General features: G+C 44.5%; 1 protein-coding gene across 1 annotated transcript in view; it reads right to left on the reverse strand.

Moving 5' to 3' along the window:
• The window catches only part of LOC118381809 (nodal modulator 1-like), a 37,288-nt gene that overhangs the window by 17,470 nt on the left and 6,284 nt on the right, over positions 1-13,534 (reverse strand). The window contains 18 exon segments of the mRNA XM_052505100.1: positions 102-252; positions 447-552; positions 710-799; positions 2,864-3,001; positions 3,421-3,570; positions 3,803-3,875; positions 4,113-4,219; positions 4,405-4,505; positions 4,589-4,634; positions 5,512-5,601; positions 6,295-6,453; positions 6,456-6,534; positions 8,025-8,218; positions 8,428-8,506; positions 8,693-8,848; positions 9,140-9,270; positions 12,252-12,435; positions 12,513-12,610. Of these exon segments, the coding sequence (XP_052361060.1) occupies positions 102-252; positions 447-552; positions 710-799; positions 2,864-3,001; positions 3,421-3,570; positions 3,803-3,875; positions 4,113-4,219; positions 4,405-4,505; positions 4,589-4,634; positions 5,512-5,601; positions 6,295-6,453; positions 6,456-6,534; positions 8,025-8,218; positions 8,428-8,506; positions 8,693-8,848; positions 9,140-9,270; positions 12,252-12,435; positions 12,513-12,610 (2,132 nt within the window).

Genomic DNA, 13,534 nt, shown 5'->3' on the forward strand with positions numbered 1-13,534 from the left:
TAATTTATAATGCTTCAACAGAACAACTCCATAGCTGTTATGTCAGATGTTATGATTATAGATGGAGGCATCAATAGGACACATTGAAAGTCGAAACTCACCCAGCAGTGATGATGTCAGGGAGTTGAGGCGTGTTGGGAGCTATCTTCACCGTGATTGGCTCAAAAAACATGAGGTCCTTGTGCGTGCGGAGGGTGTAGGTACCGGTGGTCATATTCTCCAGGCGGTAGGAGCCGTCCTCTTTGGTCAGAACTGTTAGAGGGGAAGAAAGAGATAGGGAGGAAAAGGGAGAGCGAAAGAAAGGGTTCGGCAGAAGGACGATCCCAATGCAAATGGACATAGCATGTCTCCACTTTAACCAAACAATGTCATCTCTGATATTTCTCCTCCGAATTTGAACACAGATAATAGAAGAGAAATGGGGTGGTGGATGTCACTATGGTTACCTTTGATCTGGTTGTTGAGGGTTACCGTGGCGTCAGGTACCCCGTCCCCCTCCAGGCTGTTGAGAACCCTGCCGGTCACAGAGAAACCCATGACACGGAAGATGGGCTACAGAGAGAGAGAAACACAAAACATAACACACGACACCTCCAGGATCATGTACAGTATTATAACCACTGTTAATCACATGACACAAAGGCCAATGCTGTACGATTTTAACCCATAAGTAGCAGCCAAGCAGGAAGCTGGAGCACTGTAAACTTACCTCCAGCCTCAAGCTGTTGTGCTCCACCCTGAAGTCCATTCTGGAAGGCGCCACATCAAATGTGATCCTCTCTCCCCTGTAGAAGGGAATCTGAAACACAGACAAATTAGTCCAACATAGTCAAAGGACAAGAAACCAGACAAAGTACATCATTTTTACAGAGCCCTCCAGATTTTTTTACAGAGCCCTCCAGATTTTTTTTACAGAGCCCTCCAGATTTTTTTACAGAGCCCTCCAGATTTTTTTTACAGAGCCCTCCAGATTTTTTTTTACAGAGCCCTCCAGATTGTTGTACAGAGCCCTCCAGATTTTTTTTACAGAGCCCTCCAGATTTTTTTACAGAGCCCTCCAGATTTTTTTTACAGAGCCCTCCAGATTTTTTTTACAGAGCCCTCCAGATTGTTGTACAGAGCCTTCCAGATTTTTGCACAGAGCCTTCCAGATTTTTGCACAGAGCCTTCCAGATTTTTGCACAGAGCCTTCCAGATTTTTGCACAGAGCCTTCCAGATTTTTGCACAGAGCCCTCCAGATTTTTGTACAGAGCCCTCCAGATCGTTGCACAGAGCCTTCCAGATCTTTGCACAGAGCCTTCCAGATCTTTGCACAGAGCCTTCCAGATCTTTGCACAGAGCCTTCCAGATCTTTGCACAGAGCCCTCCAGATTTTTTTACAGAGCCCTCCAGATTTTTTTACAGAGCCCTCCAGATTGTTGTACAGAGCCTTCCAGATTTTTGCACAGAGCCTTCCAGATTTTTGCACAGAGCCTTCCAGATTTTTGCACAGAGCCTTCCAGATTTTTGCACAGAGCCTTCCAGATTTTTGCACAGAGCCCTCCAGATTTTTGTACAGAGCCCTCCAGATTGTTGCACAGAGCCTTCCAGATCTTTGCACAGAGCCTTCCAGATCTTTGCACAGAGCCTTCCAGATCTTTGCACAGAGCCTTCCAGATCTTTGCACGGAGCCTTCCAGATTTTTGCACGGAGCCTTCCAGATTTTTGCACGGAGCCTTCCAGATTTTTGCACGGAGCCTTCCAGATTTTTGCACGGAGCCTTCCAGATTTTTGCACGGAGCCTTCCAGATTTTTGCACAGAGCCTTCCAGATTTTTGCACAGAGCCCTCCAGATTTTTGCACAGAGCCCTCCAGATTGTTGCACAGAGCCTTCCAGATCTTTGCACAGAGCCTTCCAGATCTTTGCACAGAGCCTTCCAGATCTTTGCACAGAGCCCTCCAGATTTTTTTACAGAGCCCTCCAGATTTATTTTACAGAGCCCTCCAGATTTTTTTTACAGAGCCCTCCAGATTTTTTTTACAGAGCCCTCCAGATTGTTGCACAGAGCCTTCCAGATTTTTGCACAGAGCCTTCCAGATTTTTGCACAGAGCCTTCCAGATTTTTGCACAGAGCCTTCCAGATTTTTGCACAGAGCCTTCCAGATTTTTGTACAGAGCCCTCCAGATTGTTGCACAGAGCCTTCCAGATCTTTGCACAGAGCCTTCCAGATCTTTGCACAGAGCCTTCCAGATCTTTGCACAGAGCCTTCCAGATCTTTGCACAGAGCCTTCCAGATCTTTGCACAGAGCCTTCCAGATCTTTGCACAGAGCCTTCCAGATCTTTGCACAGAGCCTTCCAGATCTTTGCACAGAGCCTTCCAGATCTTTGCACAGAGCCTTCCAGATCTTTGCACAGAGCCTTCCAGATCTATGCACAGAGCCTTCCAGATCTTTGCACGGAGCCTTCCAGATTTTTGCACGGAGCCTTCCAGATTTTTGCACGGAGCCTTCCAGATTTTTGCACGGAGCCTTCCAGATTTTTGCACGGAGCCTTCCAGATTTTTGCACGGAGCCTTCCAGATTTTTGCACGGAGCCTTCCAGATTTTTGCACAGAGCCTTCCAGATTTTTGCACAGAGCCTTCCAGATTTTTGCACAGAGCCTTCCAGATTTTTGCACAGAGCCTTCTAGATGCCAAGTATATTTTACACATTAATGACAACATAAGAACACCAACTGTGCTATTTCAGCAACACACATTAACTGGGAGGGATATGTGCTGAATACGTAGTCTTCAAAAGGCATTTTCTTAGCCCAGGGCTAATTTGCCATGGGATAAGTGCAGTGTGAACCACACGAGTGTGTTGTGGCGGCCATCTTACCACAGTGTAATCTCCGCTGGCCAATGAGGGGAACGAGAAGATGCCGTCCTCTCGGGACAGGGCGCTACACAGGTAGACCAGGGAGTCATCTCCAGACTCAGCTCCATCCACTGGGGCTATGTCACAGCCACTGATGTCCTGGGAAACACAATAAATACACATATTAGAGGGAATTGTATTTATTTTTATTTAACTAGGCAAGTCAGCTAAGAACAAATTCTTAGTTACAATGACGGCCTACACCGGCCAAAACCGGACGACGCTGGGCCAATTATGGGACTCCCAATCACGGCTGGTGGTGATACAGCCTGGATGTAAGATAAGCATTACATATATCTGAAACTTGAAATTCACGTTTTGGGTAAAAACTGTATGTATCCATCTGGGTTACAATATCATAATATAAATATTCATTTATAAAATGTCCAGCTTCATAGACAGCCAACATTAAGGATAAAATATCACTGTAGTGCATCACAATATGTAATAGAAACACAGCGGACTGGACACCACCGCTCTTTCAATTTGCCATTCAATTCAATACAAATATATTTGACCTCCTTCACTGTGGCAGAGTAGAGGAGGAAGGTGACTTTTTTCATGGGTTCCCCATCACTCCGGACCTCCCCAGAGACATCGTACCCTCCCACCACCAGATGTTCTGCAGCTGCTGCATTGGCACTGGACACACGCACTGACGTAGCGCTCTGTGGAAAGACAACGCAAAATGATTGTGAATCATTTGGACGTTTTTGCTCCAATTCTTTTTGCATAATTCACACTACCTGTAATCACTTATGTTCTTACTCTGCTTGCTTATATTACATGTGCAATAGGATTGTTGAGTTCCAATTGCATCCACCTAAAACTGTGCCAATAACACCTACAGCTGCACTTTGAGATGGCTTGAGATCATGAGCCCTGCAGAAAGAAACTCACCTGCTCCAAGGTCCAGGACGGATGAGAAGCAATGATGTCATAACTTCCAGGAAGTACTTTGGAGAAGGTGTACCTGTGAAATGAGCCAAAACAGTCTGTGTTAGAAGCCTAGTGCTTGTACCACCCCCACGTATATTGTCCTGATACAAAACAACAGCGGATGTGTACAAAAGCATTGGCATTGATATGAACGGCTTGAGTTGCCACTACTGAAAGAAAAGCCAGTGTGTTTGTTTGTGTTGTAAGGGGTAGTTATATTGCCTTGTAGTTCAAAGCAACGCTGTTAAGAGTTTGAGGAGCGGTCCCTTACTTTCCTCCAGGCTGAGTGAGCACATTCTGCAGCTTTTCTCCTGTTCCCTCCCTGGTCAGGCTGATCTCCACCCCAGCTGGGCCCAGGAGTTGGCCTTTACTTAGCACCTGGGACATACACAACACATTAACGACTAGATAAAAAAACATGTTGATGTGCCCTTGAGCAAGACACTTCACTAATTGCTCCAGTAAGTTGCTCTGGATAAGAGCATCTGCTAAATGACTAACTATTCCAGAGAGCACCATCCCCACAAGGGTTAGTCCAAGGCTTATTGAAGAGCTCCTCTCACCGTTCCAGAGACAGAGAAGCCAGTGAAGACAAAGTTGATGTCCTGCTCCTTGGTGCAGATATCATTGACCCCGTCCACATAGAGGTCCACACTGGTGGGCTCTGCAAAAACAAAGACAGAGTGTTATGTTACAGCACCGCTGGCTATACACAAGAGCTACAAATACACATGAAATTCTCCTTACCAAAGCTCCACCCAAGAGGAGGCTCAATCTTCAACACAAAGTCTCCCTGTGAATAAGAGTCAAATATTAGCAGAACTGCCACTATGAACCCGAGAGTGGCCTAAAATGTAGGCTCTAACAGTCCCATCACAAGTCAAACTGTTGAATAAACTTAATTTGAACGTACTTTGCCTGTTGTCCACTGATTTTGTCCCTATAAAAGTAGGCAATCTGAGACAAAATATCCACAGAGTAGTGTTATCAACCTGACTTTCAGTACGCTGGGCTGTATGTCGGTTTGTATTTTCAATGCTGACTCAATTCACGTGCTACGCTGCACAATATGTCAACAATGCCGAGTTTAACCGAAGCAGACTGAACTTTGTCCCACGCAATCAGCTGGCAAATTTCACAAGCACTTTCAGTTGATTGCGAGGTAACTGTGCTTTGGTCGACAACATTAAGCTACATTCGGCTATCGTTTGATATTGTGCATCACGTGAAATGCGTCAGGAGGTGGGAAATATAAGCAACAGTGGGGTAAACAGCCCTTTTCCTGTGGCTACCCCATCTCCACCTCATACCGCCAACAGGACCAATAGCACAGACAACTGGTAAAGTACGATTAAATAGAATTGTATTCAACATTCTGTCTTGTAGAGACTACTGCATCTTTTTTACAGCGACTTCTTTCAGACTGATATCTATGAAGTAACCAAGAAAACAGTCTGAGGTTTAGACAAACCAATGCCATACTACTACTACTGCATTTTCATATGTATCAATACCACAGGAGGCTGGTGGGAGAAGCTATAGGACGGGCTCATTGTAATGTCTCGAATGGAATAAATGAAACGTATCAAACGTATGGATACGACGTTTGTTTCATTTAATATGACATTACAATGAGGCCGCCTGCCTACTCAGATCGATACATTCATTACCTTGTCATAGAGGGGAATCATAAAGTATCCATTGATGGGAGCGCAGTCCGTCTGATATTTCAAAGACCCTTGTTTGGTGTACACTTTAATCTGTGAGAGACAAGACAGACGATGTGTATTTAGCAATGCACAAACACAACCAAAAAGGCAAAAGCATGATTTCATGCAATGCATGCTGGACAGTACTATAGGCTTTTGCAATCAAGTAGCTTGTTAGCGAACGTGAATGACTTGCACCGGCAGTCATTAGGGTGAGGGTGGTCCAGTCTGAGATTATTTCACGAAATAGTAATCCTATTATTGTAAATGGTGTGTGTATGGTGCAATACCTCGTCAGTACAGTGGGGTTTAGGTGGACTGGCAACTCGCCAGGTCAACTTTAGCATGCTAGCGAACGTTAGCTAGCCAGTGCGTAAACTACCATTCGCTCAGAGTTTTCAAAATGTAGAAAGGGCTTAAAATCAGTTAAACACATTTAGATACTTTTTAAATAGCTTAAAGTTATTGCGTTTCTGATGTGTTTTGTAAGGATAGCTAGTTAGTACAATACTATGTTAGCTAGCAAGTTCCGAATTGCGACATGGTTGTGCACGAGAAACCAGAAACATAGATCAGAGATGGCTCGTGAGATTAGTGTGGCTACTCAGAGAGTTAGCTAGATCACCTTACTAGCCACCTTGGGGGTAATGTTATTTCATTCAAACTCAACTGTCTTTTCACCACTCAAGACCCCCAGCAATAGTGTCTCCGCCTACTAAGGTAGTAGGCCGTCTCTGCACTCACCTCGATCAGCGAGTAGTTGATTTCAACGTCGGATTTCACGAACCCTCCGCAGGCCACCACAATGTCATCAGCTGACACTGTAATAAACTGGCAGCAGATTATTCCAAATAATATCCAGAACACTGCCATGTCTGCCGGTTCCGTTATTCCGAGTTTTCGCCAGAAGATTTTTCTGGACAACGGAATTGACAGTGCACGCTGCCTCCGGTTCCGTACGCTGCGCTGTTGAAGGAGCAGTAGCTACCTATTCTGGAGGCGTCGACACCTGCTGGTGCGGAGGTGACAAAGATTAAGTATGTACTTTTGAAAATGTTGGGTGCCTATTCAAATATGAACAGAATCTTGTCTTTTGGGTTTCCCTACTGAACAAATTAAACAAGTTATATTCACACAAAGTATGACAAGAAATAACACACGTTAAATACTTGCATGATTTATTTTCCTTTTCCAGCCACAATTCAATAAGCAATAAGGCCCGAGGGTGTGTGGTATATGGCCAATATACCACGGCTAAGGGCTGTTCTTAAGCACCACGAAAAGCGGAGTTGGCCATATACCACAATCCACTGAGGTGCCTTATTGCTATTATAAACTGTTTACCAAAGTAATTAGAGCAGTAAAAACACATGGTTTGTCAAACCCATGGTATACAGTCTGATATACCACGGCTGTCAGCCAATCAGCATTCAGGGCTTGAACCACCCAGTTTATAACAATGAATAACACAGATTTTGGAATTATAAAACTTTAGCCAAAATTACATCTTACTAGTTGATTCAAATGTAACAGTTCACTCATAAACAATGGTTTGCAATGGATAAAACAACACTTCCCCTTTATGGAACACAGGCAGTGAAGACAGAGTACAGTAAAAAAGTATTAGTTCAGTTTGGTATGTAGTGGAAGTTGGGACAGATCTCAAATACATTTTGAAATATTAAATCACATGTAGCTTGTCATGGTTATTAAAAGTTAATACTTAGAGTTAATGGAAATAGTAAACAAGAGATTAAAGAATATAAGTTTACACAAATCAATACAGTATACCTTTAAAAGATAAACAAGAAAGGCCACATTTAAAGTGCAAGAGGAATGTTTAGTGTTTATAGGCGTTCAAGTGGAACAATATGGGATCAGCTTTGATTTTTTTTAATTACTTTACTCAGAAGGGCAATTCAAAGTTTTATAGTGGTTCTTGTCATAAATAGAGTCCTTCTTGGAAGGAAAAAAGGTAATAGTCAGCAGAATTATCATCATGACATCACATATAGTAATGTTTATGGTAGGCTACATATAGTAAACAACAAACAGGACAATGTATTCCCCACAAAAAGGCAGTAAATAGCTATTTTGCCAGCCTTGAGTTCAAACTATTGGTCCAATATTGTAAAACTGTGCTTGTTAAACGTTTGAACATTCACAGATCTCAACATGCGTTGGATCAAAACCAAAGATAGGCAAAGTGAATCCCCCAGTTGCATAGTGTTCCTCAAATCTAGTGTCTGCCAGTGGTAGGGCTGGTTTCCTCGACACAGATCGAGCCTGGTCCCTGGACTAAAAAGCTATTTTAATGGAGATTCTCCATTGAACATGCATTTTAGTCCAGGTCTAGACTTAATATATTTCTGGGAAGCCAGCCCCTATAGTGTCTGCAAGTAATAGTGTTTAGACAGCCAGTTACAAGTAATATCAAGAGCCCTGAGTTTTTTGGTCAGATAAAACTCAAGGGCCTAATCCTAGCAATTCAGACATGAGTAACAGAGTCCGGGGGTGGCTGGACCAGGAAGACCCCAGAGTTGGAGCGGTAGCTGGGACTGACTCTGTCTGAGGAGTGGGACTGAGAACCAGCACCTGTGGATATAATAGCACAGGTCCTCTGGGCCTGACACAGCTTCTGGATCAGGAAACGCTTGTCTCGCCCATCCTGGCCAAACACGGAGAAGAGGAGGGTTAACCCTGGGAGGGTACTAATAATAACCTATAATTAACCCTATAACAATGTTATGCCAGATAACTAGGAGCTAGATTTTTATCTGGTCAGGAAAATAATCCTGTCCCTACAGCTAAGTCCTATGAAGCTACTGTACAGTATAGAGTGTGCAGCCATGTAGACTGGTTACTGTAGCTACTCACCATGACTAGCTGTTCCCTCAGTTGGTTGATCACTCGCTTGTGCGCTCCAGCTAGAGCAATGACATAAAACATGGCCAGGCTGAGGGAGGAAAGAGACAACAGTTATCAAAGCAGATTTTTGATAGCCCCTTGTGACGTGTTGATGAAAAGAGGGTTTTATAAATATATATATTTGATTGATTGGCTGAAACCACAGTCTATCGGCCTGGATATCAAATAATAATGAACCGTAGACAGGAGTGATATCATTGGCCGGAACCTGTACCATGTGATGACAAAGAGGGAGACGGCGAAGGCCTCAGAGGAGATGGCCAGGAGGAACGTGCGTGCCCCTGCAGGCAGCTGGGACACCGTCCGGGGGAGCACCTCCCAGGATGTGGTGTAGTTAACGAAGGGACCACAGGCCTGGGAACAGCTGATCCTGATAAGGGAGAAACGGGAGGGTAAGTTCATGTTCCCAACAACTGATCTAGGAGCAGATTGATACTATTTTCACACTGTGGTGCCAAGCCAAACTGTACTGTGCTGACTCAAATATTTCCTATCCAGCCCAGTTTCAGCAGTACAGCTAAGCTTGGCTCAGTTAGGCTCAGCAGTGTGAAAAGGGTATGAGATTGGTGCACGGTGAGTTTCAGTGCAACTAGCCATATTGATGGTTATCTATGGAAATAAAAACGCATGCATGGTAGGCTAACTGCTGCCATGTACTCACTGTGCGATGCCAATGGTGACAGGTACACAGGCCAGTGCCAGGCCAATCAGCAGCACAGCCAGGAAGAAGAAGTTGGAGCTGGAGGCTCGGAACGGACGCGTGGCCGGGCGGCAGTTATTCACCAGGGTCACCTGCAGGGTAGACAATACATACATTCATCAACATATTTGTGGGTGAGAATTCCCTTTCAGTCATTTCAGTCAACATAATGCACACAGGTATGGGATATTCCTTTTCTCTATCAATTGGGTGAAGGAATTAGGATAAGGAAATATCCTGACCTACACTATTACCTATGAGGTACAGTATCGCTCAACTCAATCAGTTACCTAGAGTATGTAACCCGAGGTTTAGACCCAGCTAAAACCATATGCTACAACCAAAAACACAAACAGTCATTCATATCAAATCTAATTATATTTGTCACATACACATGGTTAGCAGATGTTAATGGGAGTGTAGCGAAATGCTTGTGCTTCTAGTTCCGACCATGCAGTAATATCTAACAAGTAATCTAACCTAACAATTTCACAACAACTACCTTATACACACAAGTGTAAAGGAATGAATAAGAAATGGTACATACAAATATATGAATGAGTGATGGCCGAACAGCATAGGCAAGATGCAGTAGATGGTATAGAGTACACTATATACATATGAGATGAGTAATGTAGGGTATGTAAACATTATATAAAGTGGCATTGATTAAAGTGGCCAGTGATACATTTATTACATCAAGATGGCAAGATGCAATAGATGGTATAGAGTACAGTATATATATATATATGAGATGAGTAATGTAGAGTATGTGAACATTATATTAAGTGGCATTGTTTAAAGTGGCTAGTGATACATTAATTACAAAAATGTTTCTATTATTAAAGTGGCTGGAGTTGAGTCAGTATGTTGGCAGCAGCCACTTAATGTTAGTGGTGGCTGTTTAACAGTCTGATGGCCTTGAGATAGAAGCTGTTTTTCAGTCTCTTGGTCTACCCTTTGATGCACCTGTACTGACCTCGTCTTCTGGATGATAGTGGGGTGAACAGGCAGTGGCTCGGGTGGTTGTTGTCCTTGATTATTTTTTTGGCCTTCCTGTGACATCGGGTGGTGTAGGTGTCCTGGAGGGCAGGTAGATTGCCCCCGGTGATGCGTTGTGCAGACCTCACTACCCTCTGGAGAGCCTTAAGATTGTGGGCGGAGCATTTGCCATACCAGGCGGTGATACAGCCCGACAGGATGCTCTCGATTGTGCATCTGTAAGAGTTTGAGAGGGTTTTTGGTGACAAGCCAAATTTCTTCAGCCTCCTGAGGTTGAAGAGGCGCTGCTGCACCTTCTTCACCACACTGTCTGTGTGGGTGGAGCATTTCAGTTTGTCCGTGATGTGTACGCCGAGGAACTTATAATTTTCCACCCTCTCCACTGTCCGTCGATGTGGGTAGGGGGCTGCTCCCTCTGCTGTTTCCTGAAGTCCACGATCATCTCCTTTGTTTTGTTGACATTGAGTGTGAGGTTATTTTCCTGACACCACACTCCGAGGGCCCTCACCTCCTCCCTGTAGGCTGTCTCGTTGTTGTTGGTAATCAAGCCTACCACTGTTGTGTTGTCTGCAAACTTGATGATTGAGTTGGAGGCGTGCATGGCCACGCAGTCATGGGTGAACAGTAATTACAGGAGAGGGCTGAGAACTCACCCTTGTGGGGCCCCAGTGTTGAGGATCAGCGGGGTGGATCTCTTGTTACCTACCCTCACCACCGGGGGGCGGCCCGTCAGGAAGTCCAGGACCCAGTTGCACAGGGCAGGGTCAAGACCCAGGGTCTCGAGCTTGATGACGAGTTTGGAGGGTACTATTGTGTTAAATGCTGAGCTGTAGTCGATGAACAGCATTCTCACATAGGTATTCCTCTTGTCCAGATGGGTTAGGGCAGTGTGCAGTGTTATTGCGATTGCATCGTCAGTGGACGTATTGGGGCAGTAAGCAAATTGGAGTGGGTCTAGGGTGTCGGGTAGGGTGGAGGTGATATGGTCCTTGACTAGTCTCTCAAAGCACTTCAGGATGACGGAAGTTAGTGCTACTGGCCGGTAGTCATTTAGCTCAGTTACCTTAGCTTTCTTGGGAACAGGAACAATGTTGGCCCTCTTGAAGCATATGGGAACAGCAGACTGGGATAAGGACTGATTGAATATGTCCGTAAACACACCAGCCAGCTGGTCTGCGCATGCTCTGAGGACGCGGCTGGGGATGCCGTCTGGGCCTACAGCCTTGCGAGGGTTAACCTGTTTAAATGTATTACTCACGTTGGCTGCAGTGAAGGGGAGCCCTCAGGTTTTGGTAGCTGGCCGTGTCAGTGGCACTGTATTGTCCTCAAAGCGAGCAAAGAAGTTATTTAGTTTGTCTGGGATTAAGACATTGTGGTCAGCGACGGGGCTGGTTTTCGTTTGTAGTCCGTGATTGACTGTAGACCCTGCCACATACCTCTCGTGTCTGAGCTGTTGAATTGCCATTCTACTTTGTCTCTACTGACGCTTAGCTTGTTTGATTGCCTTGTGGAGGGAATAGCTACACTTGTTTGTAATCGGTCATGTTTCCGGTCACCTTGCCCTGATTAAAAGCAGTGGTTCGCGCTTTCAGTTTTGCACGAATGCTGCCATCAATACCATGCTTCTCCACCTGCATTGCTTGCTGTTTGGGGTTTTAGGCTGGGTTTCTGTACAGCACTTTGAGATATCAGCTGATGTACGAAGGGCTATATAAATACATTTGATTTGAATACACGGTTACTGGTTGGGGAATGTTTCAATAGACGCTGTGGGTACAACATCACCGATGCACTTGCTAATAAATTCACTCACTGAATCAGCGTATTCATCAATGTTGTTGTTTGACGCTATGCGGAACATATCCCAGTCCACGTGATCGAAGCAATCTTAAAGCGTGGAATCCGATTGGTCGGATCAGGGTTGAACAGACCTGAGCACGGCTGCTTCCTGTTTAGTTTCTGTACCTTCCTGATTCTTTTACTGTACTATATTACATAGAACTACAATTATGGCCACCGGCCCAACTATCACAGTACATTGATACGGTCTAATATTTCTATGGTATGTTACCTTTTTGATGTAGAAGATGATGAAGTACTTGATGGTGCAGATGGCGGGCAGCAGGGGGCAGTAGAACGTCCCGATCCAGCAGATGGTCTGGCCATACACAATCTCCAGGACGTTCTGGGGGATGGAAAACTCCTGCTGGCCCCACCACTTGGCCAGGCCGCAGTCACAGTAGTCCACTATGAGTCTAGGGGGAGGGGGAGAGGGAGAGAACCGTCAGAAGAGGAGAGGAGAGAAGAGGAGAGAAGAGAAAAGATTACTTACTTCCTAGGGAACTCCACAAAGACAGTGACGGCACCGATGATGATGAAATCAAAGATCATGAGTTTGTACATCTCCTGGCCCACGCGAGACTCCCAACACTATAGGCAGAGGTAGAATTATATGAGATCATAGTAACGTCCAATATCAATATGTACAGTACCAGTCAAAAGTTTGGACACACCTACTCATTCCAGGGATGTTCTTTATTTTTACTAAATTGTAGAATAATAGTGAAGATATCAAAACTATGAAATAACACATATGGAATCATGTAGTAACCAAAAAAAGTGTTAAACAAGACAAAATATATTTTAGATTTTAGTTTCTTCAAAGTAGTCACCCTTTGCCTCGATGACAGCTTTGCACACTCTTGGCATTCTCTCAACCAGCTGGATGAATAGATTTTTGCATTCCAGGTGACTACCTCCAGCTTCATGAGGTAGTCACCTGGAATGCATTTCAATTAACAGGTGTGCCTTGTTAAAAGTTAATTTGTGGAATTTCTTTCCTTCTTAATGCATTTGAGCCACTCAGTTGTGTTGAGACAAGGAAGGGGTGGTATACAGAAGATAGCCCTATTTGATAAAAGACCAAGTCCATATTATGGCAAGAACAGCTCAAATAAGCAAAGAGAAATTACAGTGCATCATTACTTTAAGACATGAAGGCCAGTCAATACAGAACATTTCAAGAACTTTGAGAGTTTCTTCAAGTGCAGTCGCAAAAACCATCAAGCGCTATGATGAAACTGACTCGCATGAGGACTGCCACAGGAAAAAAAGACCCAGAGTTACCTCTGCTGCAGAGGATAAGTTCATGCAGCCCAAATAAATGTTTCACAGAGTTCAAGTAACAGACACCTCCAGGCTGTGTAAGGGCTATTTGACCAAGAAGGAGAGTGATGGAGTGCTGCATCAGATGACCTGGTCTCCACAATCACCCGACCTCAAGCCAATTGAGATGGTTTGGGATGAGTTGGACCGCAGAGTGAAGGAAAGCAGCCAACAAGTGCTCAGCATATG

Source organism: Oncorhynchus keta, unplaced genomic scaffold, assembly GCF_023373465.1.
Source record: "Oncorhynchus keta strain PuntledgeMale-10-30-2019 unplaced genomic scaffold, Oket_V2 Un_contig_2237_pilon_pilon, whole genome shotgun sequence".
In the NCBI taxonomy this organism is placed as follows: domain Eukaryota; kingdom Metazoa; phylum Chordata; class Actinopteri; order Salmoniformes; family Salmonidae; genus Oncorhynchus; species Oncorhynchus keta.